The sequence below is a fragment of the Scaptodrosophila lebanonensis genome, unplaced genomic scaffold (genome assembly GCF_003285725.1).
Source record: "Scaptodrosophila lebanonensis strain 11010-0011.00,11010-0021.00 unplaced genomic scaffold, SlebRS2 tig00000001-arrow-pilon, whole genome shotgun sequence".
Classification (NCBI taxonomy): Eukaryota; Metazoa; Arthropoda; class Insecta; order Diptera; family Drosophilidae; genus Scaptodrosophila; species Scaptodrosophila lebanonensis.
Window position 1 is genome coordinate 4267092 of NW_022060529.1, and position 26155 is coordinate 4293246.

At 39.8% G+C, this 26155-nt stretch overlaps 6 protein-coding genes across 7 annotated transcripts in view; 1 reads left to right on the forward strand and 5 right to left on the reverse strand.

Annotated features, from left to right (window-relative positions):
• The window catches only part of LOC115634349, a 34494-nt gene extending 29089 nt beyond the window's left edge, over window positions 1-5405 (reverse strand). Inside the window, exon 1 of the mRNA XM_030532006.1 lies at window positions 5158-5405. The gene's annotated coding sequence lies outside the window, so the exon portion shown is untranslated. The remainder of the gene's footprint in view (window positions 1-5157) is intronic.
• LOC115634350 (zinc finger protein 853) lies at window positions 871-4824 on the reverse strand. The gene is made up of 2 exons (XM_030532008.1): window positions 4523-4824; window positions 871-4110 (listed from the first exon to the last, which is right to left on the reverse strand). Exon 2 carries the CDS (start codon window positions 4066-4068, stop codon window positions 1477-1479), a length of 2592 nt encoding a protein of 863 aa, XP_030387868.1. The 5' UTR covers window positions 4069-4110; window positions 4523-4824; the 3' UTR covers window positions 871-1476.
• An 87-nt stretch (window positions 5406-5492) lies between the features above and the next one.
• On the reverse strand, window positions 5493-7654 carry LOC115634351. Its single transcript, XM_030532009.1, has 4 exons — window positions 7289-7654; window positions 6643-6843; window positions 6450-6587; window positions 5493-6384 (listed from the first exon to the last, which is right to left on the reverse strand). Exons 1-4 carry the CDS (start codon window positions 7496-7498, stop codon window positions 5566-5568), a joined length of 1368 nt encoding a protein of 455 aa, XP_030387869.1. The 5' UTR covers window positions 7499-7654; the 3' UTR covers window positions 5493-5565.
• Window positions 7655-8148: 494 nt separating this feature from the next.
• Window positions 8149-14505, reverse strand: LOC115624941 (protein mahjong). 2 transcript variants are annotated; one of them, XM_030519802.1, is made up of 12 exons: window positions 13972-14505; window positions 13755-13905; window positions 12878-13696; window positions 12516-12788; window positions 11843-12451; window positions 10162-11724; window positions 9973-10093; window positions 9710-9807; window positions 9275-9643; window positions 8802-8862; window positions 8539-8742; window positions 8149-8475 (listed from the first exon to the last, which is right to left on the reverse strand). In XM_030519802.1, exons 1-12 carry the CDS (start codon window positions 14316-14318, stop codon window positions 8465-8467), a joined length of 4626 nt encoding a protein of 1541 aa, XP_030375662.1. In that variant the 5' UTR covers window positions 14319-14505; the 3' UTR covers window positions 8149-8464. The 2 variants fall into 2 exon arrangements, with proteins under 2 accessions (XP_030375662.1, XP_030375655.1); XM_030519795.1 differs by having other exon boundaries at window positions 8918-9643.
• A 140-nt stretch (window positions 14506-14645) lies between these two features.
• On the forward strand, window positions 14646-15567 carry LOC115633999 (protein TEX261). The gene is made up of 3 exons (XM_030531523.1): window positions 14646-14754; window positions 14824-15125; window positions 15208-15567. Exons 1-3 carry the CDS (start codon window positions 14685-14687, stop codon window positions 15430-15432), a joined length of 597 nt encoding a protein of 198 aa, XP_030387383.1. The 5' UTR covers window positions 14646-14684; the 3' UTR covers window positions 15433-15567.
• Window positions 15568-20355: 4788 nt separating this feature from the next.
• Window positions 20356-20869, reverse strand: LOC115634296. Its single transcript, XM_030531949.1, has 2 exons — window positions 20841-20869; window positions 20356-20783 (listed from the first exon to the last, which is right to left on the reverse strand). Exons 1-2 carry the CDS (start codon window positions 20852-20854, stop codon window positions 20531-20533), a joined length of 267 nt encoding a protein of 88 aa, XP_030387809.1. The 5' UTR covers window positions 20855-20869; the 3' UTR covers window positions 20356-20530.
• Window positions 20870-26155: the final 5286 nt, after the last annotated feature.

Below are 26155 nucleotides of genomic sequence, written 5' to 3' on the forward strand. Positions count from 1 at the left end.
TATAACTGTGAAAATGCGCAGAATTCAAAGTGCGTGTTCATTTTCATGCTTTCCCATTATTACTCGGCCAATAATTGGACCACATTAGCTGGGTTCGTGTGCTCATCGTTACGCATATTTGTTGCGAATCTAAAGTTGCTAATTTGAAAGATTTAATGCTTTGGTGGAGAGACTAATCGGCTAAAAATGCGACGAATACCATAAGGGTAAACCAGATATGAAAGAACATGACCTCATAATAACCGTGGCACCCTTAAACGCTGTTGACCACGTGAGTGGGGAGATCGATTGTCAGCCAAGACCTTAAAAAATTACATTATGTTGCCTGCTCAATTTTTCGTTTCCGGTATTCAGTTTTTTCCTGTGTCCGACTGGGTATACGTAACTGAGGCTTAAAAGACTGTGTGAAACAAAACACATATGTTCATATGTATACAAAGAAAATCAGCTTAAAGACAAAACTGTTTTCTTGCCTATTTTAATTTGTATGGTATAGTATATTTGAGTCCCATTAACAGATTTGAAAATCGTTCTTTTACCTCAATTCGTGCAATATGCGAATATAAATATTAGACGCCCGCAAAGGTACAAGGGAAGAGCGCAAATCAGATGCCACGAATATATTGCATCCTTAATGAAATACGGAGGAAAGTAGTTAGGCATTCCACATCACTTTTTGATTCACGTCAATAACTGTTGAGCTACAAAAGTTCATTGGCGTCCATTTCCTGTGAAAAGGTGCATTTAAATTGTTGCGCAGCAATAATGCAAATAAATTTATACAATTTTACAATAAAACAGTGTAATTTTTATTAAAGCCCAACAACGGAAATTAATTACATACATATTTGAATATATCTACATGTCCATGTAAATACAGTAGAACCACATTGAAAATTTATAACAATAAAAATCAAATTGTTGCATTAAAATTGCTACATTACTTTCAAGCTGATAACCGATTTAACGCTATTGAAATTTTATCGCTTTGAGGTTGATCAAAAGTTCAATAAAAACGATTTGATTTTGGCCCATTAAGTCGACACAAAATTCTTTACAGCAAATAATTTGTGGATAACATTAGTTTGTTTTGCTCCCGTTTGCGCTAACTATTTAATAATAAATGTAATTACTTAACAATACACCTGCATTGCATAATTAAATTTACACACAGATTTATTCAAAGCGTTGCTGCTACTTCTGTTCCGATGCCTAAACAATAACTCGTGGATTCCTAAATATACATACGAAAATATAGTACATTTCCTTTCACACAAATTCGAGTAGTACTTAAAATTACGATGAAACTACAGACATACGTTTGTTAAAATTCTAAGATTGCAATTATGTATAGATAGTACAAAAATATATGTATATAGTATCTATATGAATTTATATGCATAGGTCTGTGTGCTTGTGTGTAATTTACATGCCAATCAGACACTCTGCAGAGCCGATAGTGGCGAAATCTGCTGGCTACGCTTGCGTCACAAAGTAAACCTCGCCAGCAGAGCCCACGACCACAGCTGTAGTGTCTCCACTGCCTGCAGTTGTTAGCGTATTGGGTGCTGATGCTATCAGATTCGACATATCTGTGCCGTTGCTCACAATGCTGACGGCACCGCTGAAACCTGCATTGGCCGCATCAGCGCCATGATCCGTAGTTTCCACGTGCTGTTGTAAACTATCGATGTTGTCGTACAGAGTGGAGCACTCGCCACACTTGTACAGTGGATCAATGCAATCTTGGTGCTTACGTTCCACATGGCTGCGTAAATTCACTGCATTGGAGAAATTTTTGCGGCAATTCGCTACACCACAGCAATAGGCACGCTGCTGATGCGTTTGCCTGTGACGATAGAGAATGGCTTTTGATTTGAAGGTACGATTGCAAATATTGCAGACGGGCGTGTTTGATTCAGCATCATGGGTCTTCATGTGCATGCGTAGCATGCCCGGACCCTTGAAGCTCTTTAAACAGATCTCGCACTGCGGCTGCTTTTTGCAATTGGCGCGTATCCAATTCGTATGTAAATGCATATGGTTCTGGAGGCCCTTAAACTGCCGAAACTCCGTGCTGCACAGATGGCAAAGGTAGCGGCCGGAGCCGAGTGGCGACGTGTGCTGGCGTATGAACTCGCTGACAAGATTGGCATCTATCTCATAATTGTCGTCGGCGCCAGCGGCTGCAATAACTGAGGCGGTCTGCACCAGTTGACGGGAATTGGCAGCGGCCAGTTTGTTGCTAATGGGACTGGGAGTACTTTGGTGATGATTACACTCTACCATTGTTGGTTGCTGATGCTGTTGGTTACTACGGCGTGCTCTTTTCGCCGCACTTGGCGTGGGACTTGGCGTACTTACATTGAGAGTGGGCGCAAGTGTTTCGTTAGTTGATTGGCTGAATTCAACAACAGCGTTTTCCAACGAGATGCCGTGCAGTTCGGCGACACTTTCATGCTGCAGTTGCTGCTGTTGCATTTCAGCATCAGTATCGATGAATGCCTGCTCAATGTCCGCAGTAGCCTCACCGTCTGGTGGTTCCATTATAGCGTACTGAAGTTCATCCTCCACATCCCCGCCTATGCCGTGTTCCTGCTCATCTGTTATGTACTCGCAGTCGTCCTCAGGTTGGCCCATATCATCATTTCCACCTGGCTGATCTAGCACATGAATGACACTATCTTCGGGATCACCGTCATCCAACATGTCATCATCGTCCAGCTGAATTTCCTCTATTATGAAATCGTCATCGTCATCATTCTTGACCGGCATCTGCTCAGACATATCTTCAACTTGCTCTTGCTGTTGATCTAAATCCTCAAAATATTCGTTGTCTTGCGTATCGCTTTGTGTCAAGTCCTCATCTATCAGAACCTGATGATGTGCATCTTTTAGAAAGTCCTGCTGCTGATCATCATCTAAAACGATTGTTTCAAAAGTATGTCCCTTGCTGTCCAGCTGTTCGTACACTTCATCCAGTTCCTCCTCGTCCACTTCGCCATCATCCAGCAGCTGAACATCAGCGTCAGCCAGCGAGTTGGAATTGGTCGTGCACATGTCCGTGCTAGTCGTTGTGGTCGTTGATAAAGTTGTAACGGCGGGTGCGAGACTGCGCTGGGGAAGAAGCTGCACCAATTGCAACGTCTGTGTACCATTCGGCTGTTGCACAATCTGCAGCGTCTGTCCGTTGGGCGTTTGCAATAGTTGCGGCATGAACTGCGCCTGTGGCGATGCTGTCAGTGTGGTTGTGGTCGGTGCTCCGTTCGGAGCAGTATGTGGCGCAGTGCTTATTATTTGAGCGAGTTGCGGGGCTACAAGTTGCGCTGTCGTAATTAGCTGACCATTGGGCAAGAGTATTTGTTGGGGCAGGGCTGTGGCCGTTGTCGTGGGCATCAGTTGTTGCGGCGCTTGCTGCAATGTAGGCAATTGTGCAAGTTGCTGCAATTGCTGTTGGTGCTGATGTTGTGTTTGCAAAGGAACATGTGTTGCCTGTAATGGAGGAGGCGCAGGTTCGGGAAGAAGTTGCAGCTGCTGCGAAGTCTGCTGCTTTTTGGCTTGACGTACACCCTTACGAGGCAAAGGTTTAATCTTCGTTTTGTGTTGCAGTTGTTGTTGCTGCTGTGGTTCCTGTTGCATTAGCATTATTGGCTGTTGCAATTGCTGTTGTTCTAGAAGTTGCTGGTGCTCCTGCTGTTGTTGTTGTTGCTGCTGTTCTTCGATCTGCTGTTGCTTGAGTTGCTTCTGAAAAAGTTTCTGTTGTTTCCGTTCCTGCTGCTTTTGCGCCTGTGACTGGTCTAGACGGACTGTCAAGCTTTTGATATACTCGCGCAGTTCCTTGTCGCTGCGCTCCACCAGCGATTTGAAAGCGTGATTACGAGACACCGCGTGCACACACTGCACGCAAATCTTGTCCGGCCAACCCTCTGTGGGCTCCACACGCACACTGGTGCAGTCCATAAGCATTTCGGGGACTTTTTCGCTAAACAGCGGTCGCATTTCCTTACGCTCCGAAATGCAAACACGGCAAATCTTATCAAGCTCGAGTACTTTCTTACGATCCATCATTGCACACTCCGTATACTGTGTAACTTAGTCAGCAGGCTTTTGCTGCAAGAATTTTTGACATTAATAAGGATCTTCATACTGATTTTTCACGCAAAACCTTTCAAAATTACAAAAGGCACGAGAATGTAACTGATGTAAATCAAAACATTTCAAACGCTGCTGTTTGTTTAACGACTACTGCTTATTGCGATAGTCTGGCAACTCGCTCCATCAAGCGAGATAGCTACAGTGTGCACACGTGAACAACTAGTATACACAATTTGCTATCATAGTATTGGTTTAAGCGAAATATTTCAACGAAATATTAACCACTTTTGCAATTCAATTTAAGCAAATAAAATACAACTATTTATTATTCTCTCAAAATATAGTTAGCGCAGCCTCTTTTCCTCGTACCATTCATACTTTTTATAAAGATTTTGGTCCATATTGCGGCACATATTGCACATTTTACCTCCGCAATATTTATGTAATTTTCCTGGCTCTTTTTGCTTTAAGCGTACAAATATTTTCAAATATGGCCGCGTCACACAATTTGCTGTCTAAAAATCACATTTTTAGCACTAATCGCGACTTTGTTTTGAATCGTATCAAAACCAAAACAAATCCAGTACTAGTTGGTTATTCTTGCAAGTAAATGAAATAACTAGATTTCGCGAGGAAAATTAATAAAAATTCAATGAATGAATTTCTCTGCTGCAGCTGCTGTTTCGGCTCGCCGTGGCACCGCGCGACCTGCTTTTGTCTTCTTCTGTCGAGGGCAAAACAGAATACGAATGCGACAGTCGGAGCGCAGCTGCTGTCGCTTCGTCTACGCCACACATACTCGCTCACCTAGTGCTCTCTTTTTTTGTTTCACGCGCTGTTGGTGTGAGTGAGATATGCATATACGTGAGACATGCTATGAACTGCCAACTGGCGTATATCAAAAAGTACTAAATAAATTGGCTCAAAAACATTACGAATTATAAAAAGGATATCCTAAACGGTTTCTTTGTAAGGAATACAAACAGTTATTAGCATAGCTACTTTGCAGAAAGCTTAAGTTACAACAATAATCCCCAAGTCCCAGGGTTAATTCGACATTACCTTTATGCAATTCGATGAAAGAATAGCAGTGCCGCGACTGCACCAACACACATACACATGCAAATAAATGTGACACTTGCTTTTTACACTTGGCCGACTTTATGTCGTTATTGGTACTCTGCTTTGGATTCTCACTTTCCTTTTTAGAAAAAAAAAGAATTTAAATATCTCACGGCAAATTTTGCATTAATACACACTCCCACACGATCTTTTGCGGCGCGCATACATTCCAACCATTCACATCCAACCACGTAACAGCGCCCCGGTGGCCTAAGCGATTTCTACTGTCGCGGGGGGCTCGCGACGCAAGTAGGAAAGAAAATAAAGGACAGTCATTTCTGTTTCTGCTGGCGCTGTCAACTTGTTTAATTGAAATTCGCACAAATGGCTCTGGAATAGTAAGAACCGTTAACATTCAACGTTATTTTGAGGGCTCTTGTTGGCCAGCTCGTACTTTTGCCTATTTGTGTCCCTTTTGCTGTAACTACGCACCACACCGTAAAGGGCAAACACTACGACAGCGGCTAACACTAGGCAACTGATCACAAACCATGGATAAAAACTCGGATATGGATTTCCACTGCTCTGGTTATCCCACTCTTCATCGTCATCCTCCCATTCGGTGCTATTTGTGCCATTAAGAGTCAGTCGAGCCGATGTTGAAGGCTCTTTGAATAGCGATGCCTTAGCCACATTTCCTGATTCGGGAGCCTCAAAGACTGGTTCTGTGCTATCTATGCGCACAAATGTTACCTGTCCGCTTTTTAATTTCTGCTTTATGTGGCTTATGCCATGTCCATAGTACTCATAGATATCCGCGCTGAACTCTCGCTGCTGATCTGTCCACTGGCCAATTACTTGCACCTGAACCTCACTTTCTCCATCCATGGTGCGTCCATAGAAAGCCTTCTCCTGCACATTCATTCCCCCTACACCATCGGAATTCAATTCCACCACTGAGCCGCGATGCTCAAATAGCAGCGGCAAATTCGACAAGTTCTCGCTTAAAATAGAGCTCGTATTCACTCTCAACTTCTCGACGAATTCATAGTTAATGCTGGAGTAGATTGGTTTTCGTTCAACATTGTGATTCTTTAGTACTCCATTACCCAGTCGCGTCTTATAGCTGTTGGTGACATTACGCCAGGGCATATAGTTAATATTGCGTAGTTGGTACATCAGAGGTTGAATCTCAACCAGCGCATTTATGTTGTCCTCCAGTCCGTACTACAATGAAAGAATTAGTATTAACTTGTTCCTTTTATGAAAGCACATAGTAACAAAAAACTTACAAAATTGTCCTCGAAAATCATCACAATGCAGGTGAATAAATTGTCGGAGATATTGTTTACAAGATCGGTGTGTCGAAAATGACAAAGTTCCGTCCTTTCCCGCTCCACATTTGTTGCTTTCGCTATATAGCTGAGACGCTGAGCGAAATTCTGTTAGCTGTTCTGTATTTCTTAACTTTTCTTGTCAACTCACCTCTTTTGGATTTAGCTCGGCAGCATAATTCTCCAAGATTGTCTTGTAGGGTATCCAAGCGAGCACAGAAGTTGCATTATTTCTGCATATATCATGATAGGTGCCACGCCCACTCAACTCCCCATTGTGTAGCTTGAAGAAATGGTAGTTGTCCCGAAGAGTGCCGCTATGATCCTTGCACATGGTATCAATAAAACTATCCTGCCATTGTAAATACATACATACATATGTATATAATTTGTAGTTCATTGATAAAAATATACTACTTAGTATATACTACTTATCTTTCGCATTCAAATTATCTGGCATGGGAACTAGCCTATCTATGTCATTATTATATTAGGAATATCAATGAAGCACTTCATTTAAAATAAGTAGTTCCAATTAATTTTAGCACAGCTTAAAAACGATATAGTTGAAATCTCCATTAACTGTTAACATGGAACATTGAATTTGACATTTAAGGATTATGTGCTTGGAAACCCGATTTCATTGACTTCCCAAATCGACAGAGAAGGCGACTGCTACGCCATATACGGTTAAAGAATTTAATTTAATATCATGACTACGTTTTTATGTTCAAAGTCAATGTATAATTGAATATACATACATAAATACATTTGCCAACCAGCTAAGACTCACTCACCTTCTCCTTCGTTGTCAAAAGTCTAGCCGTTATGGGACAGACTTCTTCTTGGGACTGTGGTTTTATAAGAGGCTTTTCTATCTCACTCAACAGCAAGGGCTGAGTAACAATGCAAAAATTTGGATTCTCCACATATGCATTTGAACGGAAACAAAGCAGCCCTATAACTAGGACCGCGATAAGCGCATTTGGAGACAAAAGCACTCTCATAATTGACTGCAAGAATTTGCTATCAGCCGTCGCTGTAACGTACGCGTCCGTTGTCAAATCGAAACTAAAATTCGCCAACGAATTTGGTCTTTAGAAACAAACGTATTCAACTTGACCGCAAAACACGATATATGTATCTACATACGTACGTATCTACAAGTGTGTAGCGAAAGCACCATATTTATCTATGCTCAAGGATTAACCTAAGAAATCGGTGTGGAGACACACACACCTATACAAATAGACACCGCGTCAGTAACTGAAGCCAAAAGTTAAACAAATTGATGAGCATATTGCTCGGCGTGCGAGTTATTTCCACAACCGAACTCGCGATAAGATAAAAAACGTAAAAACTACGTAAACGGTCGATCGGATTACTGTCAATAAACTTTTTAGACCCCTACAATTAGACACCTAACGTCCGAATGTGTTTGATTTAGAGCCTTTGTCCAGCCTGTTTTCCAATTATTCTATGACTGTTGACGATGCTCTCCAGACAAATAGATAATTTTTTATTTTACTGATTTGAAATATCAACAAGTTTTCACTTTTTTAAACAGATGTCATAAAAATCAATTTATTCCTGAGGAAAATAAACTGATAGTTATGTTATGTTCCTAGACTTTACGACAATTATTTGCATTGCAACATTTAAATTTTAGACCGTTGATGGTCCTTATTATTTTATTATGCTTTGTACATTTTGAATTTACGAGCTTTTATAAAACATTATATCGCTTTAATAGCAGCAACAGTTTAAAGCAACGGCTTAAAAATATTATTTTACATACATAAATATTTATCGAAAAATTTGTAAATTGGACAATTTTAGAATCCATGTATTTTTAGCGCTTTATGTTTCGACGGTAACCTTAACTCTTGGGGACGACATGTGGACAGAATAACGAGACGCACATGGGATAAATGGGATAACTTGGAGCAGACGAATGGTGGAGGTACTTTAACTTAAAATCCATCTGAAGGTGGAGAAAATTCAAGTCTTACACGAACAGAATCAAGACTGACTGAATGCTCATTACCATCGCTCGCTTCAAATTCTATTGTGATAGATGAATCTTCGTCTTCGTTCTCCTCGTCATCATCGTCATCCAAATCATCATCGTCGTCGTCATCATCATCACTGTCATCATCATTGTCATCATCATCGTTATCATCGCCATCATTTGTAACAAAGCGGCGACTACGCAAGGGGAAGCCTAAGAAATTCGGGCCTAGGGCAAATGCTGTAGAAGTATTTGATGGTAAAATTGATTTTCCTTTAGCAAATATGTAGTCTTTTTACCATTTTCAGATCCCGTATCAGAACCCTCTTCATCGGATTCGGGCACCTCCTCATCATCTTCCTGCAAGGATAGACATAATATTAAATTCAAAATCTTCCAACTGGCTATAGTTGACCTGTCTCAGATCGAAGACTGCCGCACCCAGGCCTGCGCGTAATGTACGAGCCCGCCTCCGCACACCAACAATTGAGTTGTTGGCTGCAAGCGGGCGAGCCAGATTGGGCACACGACGAGGACCGGCACGGTTACCGGTGCCGTTATTGAGATCATCGCCAACCACAATTTCCTCAGCCCCAGCAGCACGGTCGTTTGGAAGTTCGACTCTGATCAAAATGCCGCGTTCGGGGATATTGTGGCTAATACGTTCAGCGGTCGCGGCTATAATGCGATCTCTAGCCCGACTATTATCTGAGTTTGGTTCTTGCGCCTGGGGCGCACCGCTTCGATCGATAGCTTCATCCGCAGCACGCACCTCTTCCGAGCGCTCGCTTTTCTTGATGCCCACTGCGTAGATCTTCACGTAGGTCTCCTGTTTTGAATCGTACACGCTGTGATCCTCCACCACCGCAATAAGACTTCCATTTCCGCTAACGCTCAGATCGTTGATAGTGCGCTTCACATCGATTGTCGCAATGCTCGAGTAGTCATATGCATCTAGCACGTTGAAGCTGGACCTAGTATCGTAGGCTGTTGTGTCCGTGTCTTGATCCTGATCGGAGCCTAAAGTAGCGCCATAGATAACATTCATGGGCGAAAACGTGACCTTGCGCTGATCCAATACTGGCACCGTTTGCAACAAGTGAAAAGTACGCAGATCCCAGACTTCGGTATTGGCAATGATCTAGAAAAAACACAACAAAAAGTTTAAGAATTCGTAGGAAAAGGCCCGGTAAGTTTTAGAGTGTACCTCGAGACAATTGGGATGAAAAACACCAGATATATTCTGATTGAATTTGTCAAACTTGTGTATCTCCTTGCAGGAGCGGACGTCCCAGAGCACGCCATCTGTAAGACATTGATAGTAGAAATAAGTAGTGTTACGGAATAAAGGCATGATTCACTATAGGAACTGGAAGATCTTTCTTTTGATAAAAAAGAATATATATGTAAAGAATTTTGTATGCAAATTCTTTACATTAACAACAGTAGTATCCTATTTTTAAATCTTACCTGATAGCAAGAGCTCATCGGTGCGACAGAGCGTGGCACGATTTTGTGTATATAGATTCGGTATGGTAGGCGTAAATGTCGAGACTTTAGAGCCCGTGTTAATATCATAAAGTACAGCGCACTGCCAAAATAAAATAATTGTGAAATCTTAACATCAAGCACCGAATGTAATCCTCTCATTTTACTCACCTCGTTCAGGGTTCCCAACAATCGATCCTGCGATGCCTGGCTGAATTCGCAATGTGTAACTTCGGCCAGCCTTAGTTTGGACTGAAATTCGTTGTTCCGAATGGACCATAAAATGGTTTGGGGTGAACGCCAAAGGGTAGTAGTTAGTGCCAGCTCTCCACTGCAGTTTGCCTTTACGGAATTCACGCTATATGTGTGACAAATTGAAGAAAATTGCTCAACCCCATCATTGATGTTGAAAACTTTGGCTTCGCCCTGATGTGTGCCAACGATCACAAACTTTGAATTCGGTACAATATCACAACAGGTGAACCCCATATCTTCGAAATCCGCCGATCGAATTGTGCGCCAGGGTGCAAAGTGTGTATGCACATGTCGACGATCGTAGCTCGCTGTGGGAAAGCCTGCCTGAGTGCGAAAATGACGTGACGCTAGATTATAGTTGAAGCTATGCAAGCGACTGGGTCTCGGATCCGGGCACTTGTGCGGCTCGTACAGGTCGAACTGTGGGCATGTGGTGACAGGATTTTTACATAATGAGTGCTGGTTGGTCAAGTACTCTGTCACAATTGTATTGAGCGTAATGCGCTTTGGATTTTGCAGAGCAGATGAATTTCCTAAGTCATCTGGCATGCTGCTTCCAGGCTCAGTAAAGTTCAGACCCGAAGTGGAGAAAATTTGTTTCTGCATTGACCGCTGACTGGGAAAACCATGAAGTAAGGAAGCGGAGGAGCTGTTGCTTCCGCTTGAACGATCAGTTTTGCGTATCTTAATGGGTGTTTGCGCATTTAGATGGCTTATGCTAGAAGTTGCAACCGCTTGACAATGCGGTGATGAGCTCTCATCGACCAGGCTGCTATTCAGATTTGTGTCCATCGCACTATTATTAATGGCCGCATTTACATCCTGCATCCGACTGCGCAGTCGATTGCGCGATATAGATGATCCGATCGGCAAGGCCTTGTAATCGAATGGCGAATGATGGAAATTTCGTATTGTAGTCGTCTGCAGGGGCAGTCCCACCTCACGTTGTAGCATTTGCGCCGTCTGCCCCAGACCCTTGCTCTCCAAATGCTCGAGGATTAGTTGATACAGCTGTTGCTCATTGTACTGAATGCGTGTCTGTGCTATTACATTGGCCTTGTGCATGTTGGATAGTGAGGGATCAAGTGGATTATTGAGTGGTTTTGTTTTGCCTGAAATTCGTTCAAGTAGCTCAAGCGCATATTTTTGAAAGATTACATGCTCGGCACGCTTCTCTTGCAATATGGGATCACGCATGAGAGTCTGAAGCTGACCGCTAGCAAAGAGTGGTAGCTTGCTCACAATTTGACGCACACGATCTGATCGTGCAAGCCCGGCTAAAGCTCGACAGGCCATGCCCCGTATGCAATCTGCGTCGGTTATGGGAACCTTAGTCTGCATTAGTGAAAGTAGCACCACAATGCCATTGTTGGAACATACTGATTCCCAAACCTTCTCGACCAGCTCCTCCGAGTATTTGTGATTGGTCTTATTTTTGCGAGATGAATTGCCAAATTTAATTAAAGTGTTTGGGTCCTTCTGCAAATGAAACGGATAAATGTATGTAAGTAGAGCAACATGATACAATGACTAAACTGTAGAGACTACTCTACAGCAGAAATGCCACTTATATAAAAATGTTTGTAGAGGTACTAACGCGAATTATGGGCGAACACACGCAGTGACAGAGAACAGCAAGTGCAGATTTTTGCACTTCTGCATCTGCGGTGATTTCACCGGCGGCTGCACCCAACACCGAACAAAATCCTGAGGTAGTAGTCTTGTCGAGCATCTGGAGGCGCTCACAAAGAGCCAAATATACGCGCGGTATGACGCAACACACGGATAACACATCGAGGGCGGAACGCACAGTTTCCGAACGGCCGGTATTTACCCAATCATAAGAAAAGGCAATGATACGCAATAGCATGGTAATACCACCAAGTTTCATTAGCTGATCCACTGGCTCCCAACGTGCACGCACTGATGTGTGTTCTTGTAGAGTGCGTATCTGTTCGTGAATCTGATCGAAAGTGACCTTGGCTGCCACCATCGGTTTTTGGTTGAAGTAGTTGGACGAAGAAGAAGCATAGTGCTGGCGCAGAAAGTTGGTGTATTTATAGAAAAAGTGTGACTCCATGTAGCGCTTCAGGGCCAAACAAACATGGCGCACCATTTGGCGTGACGCACATTCCATGTCATCATTAATATCCAAATCGATGTCATTATCGTTATGACTGGGATCGAGAATCTTCAGTACAGATATCTGGAAGTGGATTAAATAACAAACTGAATTATCACATTTTAAGGCTTAGAATTGGAAAACTTACGACGTTGTACAACTTGCGTAGACCATCTTGTGAGTCGAACTCATCAAGTATGACCTTAAACTGGAAACTTAGACTGAAGAACATGGTGGCATGACATTTGGCTGAGTCATGGCAGCGTCCGAGTATTCGCAGAGCATAGCGAACCAGATCAGATATCACATTACTTGACATATTACAGATGCGCTCCATGGCATCTTCACAATAGGCCAAGTAGTAAATGGCAATGGAGACGCCGGTTGTGGCTAAACTGTGTTGTGGCACCTTCAATAGCAACTGCGTCAGAGACAAAACCCCGTTCAAATTATTTAATAAATTTTGGTATTGGTATTTCGCTATTGATATATAATTTAAAATGAACTCACCTCCAGACCGCCGTGTGCTATAAACTCCAATGCAAACTTCTTGTGGCAGAGCAATGATGCCAGGTACTTCAGCACTTCGTAGGCAAGACAGGTATCGCGATGATCCAAGTTTTCCAGGTAACCGAATATCAATTGTATTACGTTGTGTTCAAAAGACATAGCCAGAAATTCTTGGTACTCGCCCAGACTGGTGAGGAAGCGCATAATTAGCATTTGACTGGCGTCTGCAGACGGCGGATGCAATGGTATATACATGCGCTTGTAGAAACGCGAGGAACTTGGAAACGCATCGCGACTGTTATCAAATAGGATCGACATATTGGAGTTGTTGCCCACATTTTCCAAATGCACAGAGTTGCCTACAGTACTAGCAGTGCCATTGTGTTGCGGCGACTGCGGCGCCGATGCGGCGCAAGGCATCCAACTTAACATGGCCGATGATGAACTGTCAGCTGATGTGTTGTGGTCTATGTTGCCCGTTGTTGAGCCGCTTTTGCTTATAGCCAGCAGCATGTGCAGACGTTTGATCATTTTGGGCACCAATCGCATGTTCTGATCGCGGCAGGTGATGGCGATATCAGTTACCTCCATTGCGGAGGCCAATAAGCCGGTGGCATAGCTCTGCAATGGCTCAATGCTGTCTTCTGCCCAGCCGTATAGCCGGGCAATAACGCCATCGTCGGTTTGAAATACAGCCGACGCCTCTAGGCCTGGCCTAATTACCAGTATTAAGCGACAGGCAATTATGTTTAATTCAAGTGAGCTGCGTTGAACATTTTGTCTAGTAAAGAAGTTCTCGCGTAGATAATCGTTGACAAGCTATAAATAAAATAGTTGTGGTGATTTGGATAGGCCAATCTGTTAAGGAGTGACTTACTTTGCCCATAAACATATCCTTGCGAAATAGTAACTTTAGCAGCAGGCCGTACTGGCAGCTGGGGTCGGTTCGATAAGGATGCCTCATATCCAAAGGATCTGGATCCTTTCGCATATATACATCCTGCTCGCGCTCAAAAATTTCGGCCAGCCTGTAAGAGTTAATTAAATACAGTCAATAAAAATACATTTATGTCCATGAGCGCATCGCTAGTTACTTTTTTAAGGTGGGAACAGGGTCGTAACCATTCTGTGTTTGCTCTTGCTCCCATTTATCAATAATCTGCGTCACCTCCCTTTTGGTGGCGGACCGTCTTTCGGCAGCGGTGTCCTGCTCCTCATTATCATTCTCACCGCCATTGCTCTCAGCGTCCCCCTCACCCTCACCGTCACCATCACCACCACCTTCATCACCATCGCCATCTGCAGGAGGGTCGCCCTGGTCGCTATTTTCGCTTCCGTACAACGGAATATCTAAAAATCCATCGGGAGGTGGTTGTGCTGGCTCGCCGTCTTCCATCGCGCCGTCAGCGGGCACGTTGTCACTATCACTGCCATCCGACATTGCCAAAAATTGTCGGTCGCCGCAGCGACGATTAGCCTATTAATTCTAGTGAATATGTACAGCTTTTCGAAAACCGCGCAAGGGCTACTGTGTTTTATATAGTAATTTGCACTTAAAATTTAATACGATTTCGAAAAACTGTGTAAATTGTGGCGGCTTAAACGATTCCAACAACGCTTCCCCACCACGCGCTTCTCTTTTTTTTGCAAGCTGTCAAAATCATCTGCTTCTTCCATGAGCAATTCGCATGGCAAATACCAAAATAATACCAGCAACTTATCGATACACCACTAAAAGTAAGTTGTGTCATCTTGCACATCTCTATACGTGATGTTTTGATATTTGGACGCATATAACAAAATTAAAATGGGATTTTTATACATTCTCAGTTGGATATCTTTGGCCATACAGATAGCGTTTATCACATTGTCAATTGGTGAGCTCGCACAGATGGACAAAATATATAAAAAAACCCATGGAAATAATACTTTTGATTTGTTTACAGTTGCTGGTCTTTACTATTTAGCTGAGCTGGCTGAAGAGTACACAACATCAGCACGACGTGTGATATTGTTTATGATAAGTTTTACAATTTTCGTGTACATCTTGTTAATATTGTTCGAGGATTTCCCTTGGACTATGATGCTATGCGGACTAGGAGCGCAAGTTTTCCACCTCAGCATAATGAACAGTTTCCCTTTTATACGATTATTATCAGTGCCCTTCATTGGTTCGGTCTGCATGCTAATCGTTAACCATTTGCAGGCGTTTTATTATTTTACGAGTTACTATGTCCCTTTTACTCAGGTAAGTTGTTTTTCAAGACAATGTACTATGAACATAATTCATAATTAAAATATGTATATGTAAATATATTTTTATTTTTTAGGTTCTCGCCTATTTCACCATTTGCATGTGGATCGTGCCTTTCGCGTTGTTTGTTTCGCTTAGCGCCAACGATAACGTGCTGCCCACCGTGAATGACAATCGGTTTGGCAGCAGTCCAGATGTGGTTACAAATTATTTTGCGCGTAACAAAAAGCAGGGACTGCTTTCATTGTTCAACTATATGAAAGACACATTGCTTCCAGCACGGAGCAAGAAATCATTTTAAACACCCGAAAACAAAAAGACTCAGTTAATGGGAACGGGGTGCTATTGGCTACTCTGCATTGTGTGAGAGGACTCTGTAACACTAAGTTATTTATTTTGTAATAAAAATCTTTTGTAGATAACTAGAACTCCTTAATCCCAGTTAATATCAGAGTGATGGGTAGCCTAATGGTTCTCTCAAATTTTGTTACTTCTAATTCGAGACTGAGCATTGAGACTAAATGGACGTTCACTCAGAAAACTCCAATACGATCGGAAATCGCCATCGTCTCGATTTTGAAGTTCACCGGCAGCTAAGTTGCTGGTTCAGATGAAGTTACCCATACAAATTCAGAAATGCATATGCATGTACATATATTTGCAGAAAGAAAAGCCCTAATCTTCGTCTGCTGTTGGGAGCCGTCATATTTGAGGGGATTGTCTGGTGCATGTACACAGATAGGAAAATTTGTAATTTCTGAAGTAATCTTTTAATTTGATTTGGTAGTAAACAGTGTAGTGTTGGAAAGTGTTTTGTTTCCGGTGCTGCCGTACTTAATATAAAACGTGCGAATAGTTTAAAGTTAAACGGCTGTATTAAATCTATAACCCTTCACAGTTCCTTAAAATGAGAACATATGTACATATTTCATATATCTATATTCTACTGTGTTCGCACTATCTTATAATATTTTATTATATTTTAATTGGAAGCCATTTTTAATTCGTTTTTAATTTGGACATCCATGACAACCCCATGACAATATTTGTATAAAGAAACGACATGTTTCTGTAAAAACTCTTCTCGTTTTTACATACATATATGATGGAGTGATCGGTCTTGACAAGTTACACATATCTACATAACTCTAAACCTGTGGGAACGGTATTAAAACAGCTTAACGGCCGGAAAATGTGCACTTTTAGGATTCGTATCGTCATTCTGATTTATAAGCCACATTAGTAGCTTTTGGCGTAGATTGAAATTAATTCTCTGCTCGATTTATCAGCTCTTTATTGTTTAAATATAGGTATTTACTTTTTGTTCTGAATTATTTATAATAATTCTGCTGCAAAAGTGAGTTAGTTAATGGTAGTTTCATGTGTAAAAATAAAAAAATGGCATTAATGACAGTTTCTTATATATTTTGTAATCGATCTGGGTATTCATTAAAATGTTTAACTGATGTTAAACTGTGTAAGCTGTGTTTCATTTTATTACATGTAAATATTTACATACATATGTACTTTGCTTGATCATATAATTGTCTGTTACTACATTAAAAGTGTACATTCTTATTACAAATACCTATTCATTCTCATATTAAGTTGACCGCAAGTTAGAAAAGTTTTTAAAGTTTATCTATCAGAACATTTTATTATTTTAAATGCATTGAAATAAGTATGAATGAATATTAAAGAATCCCACTAGCCAATGCCCACGCCGGAAATGCAGAAGAAATACGTCGAAGTAAATGGAAGGAAGTGTTGCAGGTGCTTAGTCCTTACAGTTGTATGCTGCGGTTGCCTGCTGAAATGATTGTCCATCCAACAACAATCCAACTATGCAATGAATACAATTTTCCAAGCACAAAAGGCGTTTAAAGTTAAACGCTTGCCTTGATAATGACGAAAAATGGCTGCAAAAGCATTAAAAGCATTTATTTTCGGCTTAGCTGCGTGCGGCTGAACGGGAGGAATGTAAGGAGTGTCGACACTGACCAAGAAATGGGCATCCCCTAGTTATGCCAGCTCCTTGTGGCTGTAGTTGCATTTGCAGTTGTTGAAATGTTCTGAACGGACGTTCGGATGCGTTCAGATTATTCCAGTATATTTGAAGAAATTTAATACTTTTAGTGCACAAAGCAAAAATTGTTGAATAGCATTGCGATAAAGCTGAAAAGCGAAGCACAATCACAAAGTTGATTGCAGTTTTTACTCCGGAACGCAAGCCAGACAATTTGAATAGCATTGGTAAGCCAAAAACAGACTTGTGAATAGCTGCCAAGTCGGACGCTCAGGCTATTGGGATGATGATGCAAACAGATTTGTGTTAATGGATTTCACTTTTTAAGAAATGAATTACAACAACCTCACCTCCTTCATCTTTTGCCTTTGATATCGTTCTTCCTATTTTGCACGATAGGATAATATTTGAAGTGGACTTTGATTCATTAGCATGCCAAATGTAATTTTTTAACAACGTTTTTCTAGTATATATGTGCACATATGTATGTAAATGTGTAAACGGATATGCAAAAGTGTCCATTTGTGTACATATGTATTTATTTTGTATATTATGCATATTAATCCATAGGGGGTATAAAGTTCATTGGCACTATGGCTGCTCGTCATGGTATTTCAAATAAAAAATTGCGTAAGCATTTTTAATTTATTTTTAAGATTGGATGAATCGTTTTGTGAATAAATAAATACAACGACTTTGTCTTGCAATCACAAAAATCCAATTTTAGAAACCATTGAACTCACATTGGTACATATGGACATATGGGTAATAGACTTACCTAATCCTTTAGAAATACAATCAACACAGGAAGCACTTACAACAATTTGAGTCGCAAAACCTGGATACGCTGACATTTTTAAACCTTTGCAGCTAGCTTAAATCTGCGCTGTAAAGATTATATTCGAAAATTTTGAATGGGGAAAAAATTGTTCATCTCCAAATGGCATGTTAAAAAGTGTACGCTATGGATTCTTTTGTCCAGAATGTTTTTTTTGTGTGTGATGGTTAAATGTATAAACTGCAATTAAATGAAACAAAAGCCGCCACAGAAAATTGTGCCAGCAAAAAACTAAATGAAAGTTGTTAATTAAAGCAATGCATTGTTTAAAGGCCCTGGCCCTTACCACTCTGTTTACCTCAACTATACATGTTTGTGCACATGAATGGCCAGTTGAAATAAAATAATAAAAGGTTTGCGAAATGGAGTGTAGGCCTTTTTCGTTACCTGAGCATTTAATAAAAATACTTTATTGTAGTCGAAATTTTCGCTTCTGTATACTTGTTTATATGTCACTCAAAACTCAATCGAATTTTAATTTCACTTTTTTTTAATGTAACCCAAGCCGTGTCTGATAAAGATGCCTGTAAGTACAATGAGAGTTTTTGCTAAAATATTCGTTTCTAATTGTAATTCTAAATTATATTACTATTAGAAATCCATGTAATAATTTCAGGGACTGTAATCATTATAAGTGTTATTAAAAAAATTACAAAATAATGATTATTTTTTAATTTTATTAATTCGCTCACAGTTTAATGATTAATTTTGATGATTAATTAATTTTGATGATTATTATTAATATTGATGAGCAAAAAAATAAAACTTATAAAATAATGATTATTCTTTGAGTTTTATTTTTTTGATCAAAAATAAAACTCAAGCTGAAACTTTGTCTGTTTCATAAGGATTAAGGACAATATTTATATATATCCTTAATCAGTGAGTCAAGGGGAACATTTTTAATTAATTAATTTTTAATGAACTAAATAATTAATTTATTAATTAATTATTTTTTAAATCACAAATGTGAATGTATGACAATAAATTCCTCGCTATCCAAAAGTTACTATAAAAAAAACAAAATAATCATTATTTGCGGTCCCTGAATAATTTAATGTCAGGAATGAACAATCTTGTGCCAAAATGAAGACCCAGAAAATGTCGACTACGATTTTCGAATGGCAAACGTACATTTTGCGCCACGTCGCTATTATTATACCACCTGAACACCGGCACACCAACAGCTCAATGCTCTCGTGCCATTTCTCACTCAATTACATGCAAAAGCTCGTCACAAAAACTGCAAAAGGTAAGGGAGTTATTTTTTTTGTTATTATCTAGCATAGACGGAAAAAAGCGGTAGGCTGTTTCTCCCATTTTTTTTGCGGGCATCGCCAGGCTTTTAAAAGGACAGAAACGGGTAAATTATAACACCATCGTTCAGAGTGTGACAATGTCATTGCGCTCAAGTCTGCACTGAACGGCTTTTCAATGGGGACAATTTATAATTTGATTAGCACATCGCTGACTGCACACGAAAGCGTAGCCGTGGAGTCAAAAGCCAAAGTCTAGCGAAAATGCATTCAAAAGTTAACGGAAGTGCAATTGAGTGCTTCGGGTGGCACATGATGAAGAGAGAGTTGCCAAAATGGGCACGGCTTTCCGCATTATTCAAATTCTCAGGCTATCTCATATACGAGTACAGCTGTAATTCTGTAACTCTGAATTTGGGGAAGTATGGCACGCTATCTGGCTTTAAATGCTAAGTGTTTTAACTTTTCTTTTGTTTTTAACAGGCATGCAAATTGATGTCAGTTCGGAAAGGTTGTCCCATTCCCCATTTTCGGTAACTGACAATGGAGACAATGACAAATGATGATTGAGTAGTTGGGCTAAAAAAACAAAAAACAAAAACGAAAAAGGAGGAAGCGTTGTGCTGGTCAGGCGGCGAAAGTTTATCTTTGGCATTCAATTAATACTACAAGTGGCGCTTTTATTCAACCACAAGATAAAACATATATACTGCGCTTCGTCCTCTTCATCATGATAATCAGTTTAGATTTGTGCCTTGTCTATGCCTTTCACCATGCCGAGGCAAAACAAATGCCGAGAACAAAAGGATACGGCAAAGTGCATAGAAAAAAAATACACAAAACACTAAAGGGTTTTCTCCGCACAAGGCTCGAGAAATTCATTTATTCATTAAACAATAAACAACAAACGCCGCCTCTTTCATTTGTGGCCGTTGGAGGGGCGGACTTGAAAAATAGATTAATAGTCTCAAACAAAGCCGACGAAATCAATTTATTATGCCGCAGACAGTTGACCGCAGCGATCCAAATATGCAAAAAATCAAATTAAACAATAGATTGCGGGAAGGTGACAAAAACACACACACAAAACCAACTACAACTACGTTCATACACACATACTATAAGTGACTTTTATTTCGGGAGCAAGGATTTGAAGAGCAAACATTTGTGCGGCTCCGATTTCGTAATAATAATAAAAATGTTGAGTCGCACAAATATTTTCCTCTTCTGACTTGCTCATTGAGTGCACTATAGAGAATTTTACAGTTGTCCACTGATCTTAATAGGCTTCGTAGCACCAACGATCATGTTCGCAAACGCTCATCGGATAAGTACTCTTTCCCATTGCATTCAATTCCTGCTGCTGCTGCTTTTGTTCGTTCTCGTACAGCTCCTTCATCCGTAGGCGTCGCACCATTATGATCAAGGACTGAGCGGTTTTGACTTCGAAGCTCAGCGGCTTTACCAAATAGTTGATGACTCGATTTTGGGTGCTTATTCTAGAGAAGTCCCGATTTACGATTTCTGAAAGACTGTAACCGAACTCAGATGGCAATCGGATTGATATACAAATATATTTTCATACTCACTAGTTAGGGGCCATGATCCAAACTAAAAGTGTGGGTTAAACAAATTCTAATGTAAAAACCCGATGGAAATATAGAAAACGTAATGCAAAATGAAGAGAAATACAAAAACAAAACTAAAGTAACTTGAGTAAAAATGAAACTGATACGTTCTCCAAATGAGATGTTATTTGATTGGAAATTCAAATCCTTCGCAAAGAATGCTTCAATATTAGAGCCAATGGGTTTAACTGATTCGAATCCTTTGGAAACCTTAAATAAAAGCAACAGGTAGAATTAAGTTAAATAAGTGTACTTCAACGATTAATTTGGTTTATTTATGGGTTTTACATTTAAAAAAAACAAGTTAAATACAGAGTTTTTTATTGGGCTTCTCAAAGTATTTTGAAGCCATCTCAATAATATTTATTTTGTATCTATTTAATTCGATGTGGTATTCTCGATAGACCAAACGAAAAATATGTTTTCTTATATCTGTCTTAATGATTTAACCATTTTGACACAATTTTGTTTATAGTATAAGCCAAACTGAAAGTTGAGATGACTGCGATTGGAATTCACTTGAAAAGGGCTTTGCAGTTTCTATTACTACTCTACTCTATTACTACATATTTCCGAAATGCGACCTTTGCCCTTGTCATCAATTGTGTTCAATTTATAAATCAATCAATCGGCCATCAACGTCACAGACAAAAGGTAACGAGTCTGACCCAGACATAAGCTATTATAATTTCCACAACGCAATGTTTGGCTAATTGAATTTGTTGCTCACCTTTCGAAATTCGTAGAACGCCCGATTTTGCCCCAACGCTGTTCCCTACATTCACTTTCCTATCTTTATAATCGCGGTGAATGAGGGTGAAAAGGACGCCAATCCATGTCAATGTATGTATATACGAGTATGTATTGAACTCCGACTATGCGCGTACAATGGAAGCTTTTGTTAGTTCTGCTTATAACAATATAGTCACAATTAATAGGCAGATATATATAGTAGACTGCTATTCGATAAGTATTGCAAAATCACTATTTCGTAGCTGTGGTTAATCAATAGATTGGGTCTTACACGACGAGGCCAACTGTCACTTAGCACATGGAATTTCATTTCGATTTAGATAACATACACGTGGCTCAGCAACACAAGTACCAGCTGAAGAAAGAAGGGCAAGTGTTAAGTAAGAATGGCGTATGTGTAATGGTCGTGGTATTCTACTACAATATATATTCCCATACTTGTAGGTACTCGTAACCGAAGAACCATGTGTGGTGTGCGGTAAATGGGTGTCTTTCGATTCAGTGGGAGGTTTTGCACTTAGTTTATTAATATTAATATTTGCGTTTGTATGTTATATCTTGGCTATTTTTAAATAATTGCTTATGTTCTGTTTTATAAAATGACTCTTTAAATGCAGATTATAAAATTTTTAAGGCAATTACTTTTACTTGCGATATCGCTTTCAACTAAGACTTGAAGGAGAAATTTGTTGAGAAATTTGGCCCACTCTGTTACAATTGCGTCTTTTATTTTCTTGAAGACGCCAAATTTTCTTCTGGGGAATTTAAAAAAAAATTTTTAAAAACTGTTTTGCGTGTTTTGAGACATAAATGGCCGCATTGTCTGGTTGGGCTGCTCAACAATAACTCCATATAAGACTTTCCTATAAAGATCATTACAATAACTATTCTTTTAACCAGTGGAGGCCCGTGGAAAATTCTTTTGATGGGGCCCTATCAGTAAAGTTTTAATAAACTTCGAGATTTTCAGCGTACTCAATTACACGTTGTATAATGGCCATGGGTCTTCTCTCTTAGGCGAGAGGGAATGTTCTGTAGTCCCTACGCTAGCCCAATGCGTATTGGAGACTTCACATTCATCCATAGAACATAATATCTCATTCATAGAACATAATATCTCATCTGCATTCATCATCTATTCCCTAGCTTTTCGGTGAAGGAACAACATCGTGAGGAAACCTGCATACATTTTCAATGAAATAAAAATAACAATCTAATTTCAATAAGATATTTTTTAAGAAAACTCTTTTTTTTGAGCTTTCTGTTCCGCAAAAGTGTCTACAACATCATCAAAGTTTAAAGATCGGGCCATTGAATTTTGAATAGACAGAATAGCCAAGTTAGATAACCTGTCTTGTCTCATAGAGTTTCTTAAATAGGTTTTTATCAATTTTAGTTTTGAAAATGATCGTTCAGCGCTAGCTGCAGTCACAGGAATTGTAAGAAATAACATTAATGCAGTGCATACATCAGAAAAGCTGCAGGACATAAAATGATTTTTTATTATTAATAAATCACGAAGTGGATCGAAAACTGAGGGTTTCTCTTGCAAATGATTCAGATATGTCTTTTTTATATATCTCAACAAATTCTAGAGCTTTTTTTAATAGATCAATGTCATTTAAAACTTTTAAAGTGGAAGGCTGCAAAACACTGCAATTTGAAACAATTGCATTCATTGGAAGGAAACGCGATGTCATTTGTTTATAGTGATGTCGAATACTCGATAAAATACATTTCTTCACTTTGAATAAAGTTTCCGGATCTTGGAGACGCTCATCTTCGCAAAGCTCATCAAATCAAATCCATTTTAAAATTCATGTTCATGCCTTTCCAATTCTTCCAGACAATTTTTCAAACGTTTTAAGGCATTTGAAAGATCGGTGGCTTTAGACTGAAGTTCTTTAGAGGCTACATTGATAGTAAGTAGGATCTTGCAATGGAAAACCATGTAAAACTTGATAAAATATTCCAACAGGGCTTAGTTTTCAACCCAACAAATCTATTTAAATTAAATCATGAAAAAATATATTTTGAAATTTTAAAAATAGGGGAAGTAAAAAATTCAAATTAAAACAACAATTAAAACAGGAATTAAGAACAAACATGATAATAAATGAATAAGTATGCAAATGCTGCCACTAGAGGCGGCAATTCACTTCAAGTGAGAGGCAGAAAGTATAGTGTAGTTAGTAGACTTACTATATACTATATTGTACCGTTATATTGCCCACTTAAATCTGCTGCCCCAACATGCGCTCTTAGTTCATTGGCAGGCAAAAGCGAGTGGCAAAGAAAAGCGTGAAAACAAAGAGTAAACAAATCGTTGTACTGCAATTTCTCGACAAAAGTCATGTGCGAGCGGAACGAAACACTCAGGTGTGTAATTGCAATCCAAATTGGTCAAGTGTAACAATGTAAAGGAGCGCGAGTACACACACACACACACACACACACACACACACACACACCCAATGTGTGGCACACCTGCTTCACACATGCTCGTATAACGAGGCTTTGGAGTCTCTGCCTCTGGCAGCGTTGGAATCAATTCGATCCTTGAACTTATGCAGCCAACAACTGAAGGCTTGGAGTCGAGCAAGAAGCAAACTCAAATTTCGTAGTGCAACCGAATGTCACGTGCATCGACACATTTACAACAATTTTTTGGGTTTGCGGCGTCAGTTGCCTTGGCTTTGTTACTTTTGGCCCAAAAGTGTCGTGACATTTGGCAACTGACATGACGAAAGGTTATTGCTGCGTCCAAAGCAATCAATGTGCATTGCCGTGCACTCCCAAGCTGTACGTGTATGTGTGTGTATAAGTGTCACACACACACACACACACACACTCACACACCTTTACAGTTTTCGCTGTTCGTTTTCGGAACTCGGCCACCCATTCATTATGTTGACCACGCTGTCGCCATTTGGTACGTGACATTTTGCTAACTACTCGATGGTAACGGAGGAGCGTGGAGAAGGCGCTCGACCATCGCAGACGTTGTTGCCGTCGCCGTCGTCGTCGTCATCGTTGACAGTGTCTGGTGCGGCAGCAAAGGATGCTGACTGCATCCTCCATATTGCAAGCCGGTGCTAGCAAGCGGCACTGCATGCAATCGACTCACATTCTCAGTCTGTTTATGGCCTGTCCTAATGCGAGCTTTGGGAACGTGAGCTTTACTCGCTTTGGATGGCCTTTTGTCTAGCGTTAATCGGCACATCCTTTGGCCGGACTCGACAGCACCCGACTAAGCTCAACTACAGCCACTGCCTTGGCCAATTGCGCTTGCACTCGTTTAGGATTTGCGCATTTGGGCACTTGGGTATTCATTTTCAGCCTCTTATCAGGTAGAGTCAGGAATGTTAATGCGCCATGATGGATACCTCATTTTTTGAAATTACAGTTTCCAGTCTTGTTGTTTAAATTCCATTTTAGAATTGCTTCAGCTCTTGCTACTGCTACTAATTCCCTTAGCGGAAGAATGAGATCGGATTCAATTTGTGAAATAAAACGGGTTTCTTATATTTGTTGATAATTTATGAATATCTCTTACACGGATAAACGGAAACTATTTTCTTGACGATATTTGGTCAGGACTCTATAGTAAAAGTCTTTGTACAAGTTGGAATTACTACCATTGGTTTTATTACTACATTGATAGAACTTCGTCTCGCATTGTACTGAAAATTTAAAGTGCGAAATCGTATTGCGTGGGCTTCAATCATCCCCATCAAGATTGATGGAGCCCAATAAATATTGAAGAGCGAATTTTTAGTAGAAGTCATGCTTAACTTAATCCCAAAGATTAATATACCAATTCTAATTATGGTTTATATTTTCAAAACTGTGAAAAAGACACAATATATCATGTTTAAAATGCTCTCAAAACTTTATTTAGACATTGCTTAAATGATTGACTTTTAAATACTTTGGACTGTAACTCCCAAGTGCTTTATGTTTTGGGAAATCTGAACTCCTGGGGCCTAATTTATAGGGAATGAAACTTTGACACAAGTTTCCTGTTATTAATTTTATTATTTATTTATATTATTTAATTTTTCAGAAATTGCAGAATTTAATTCTTGATTTGCCAGCGCTTAGGTACTTGTTATGAGAATCGCGGAGAAGGGCGCCCACAATATTTTTATTTAATTTATCAGAAATTTCACAATTTAATTTCAAAATAATATAATTTTTATTCTTCAGAAATGTATATACTTGTACAATATATACAATACATATGTATGCATGGTCACAGTATGTGTTAAACTATATGCCCTAGCTTAAGGAACGTACCAAAGTAATTTGTTATTGGCAGTTCCTTTAGAAACTTTAGAGAGTGTGGGAAGAGAGAGGCAGCGTATTGTAAATAAACTTAAATTTGTAAGCAAAAATGTTGAGCCCATCCAACACGGGCAACACATAGAGTGAAAATAAGTTCTTATGACTTCTCAAAAAAAAAAAATGGAATATCAAATCAACATGAAATAGGGTTATATAAAAAAAGGTACAAGAGTTTC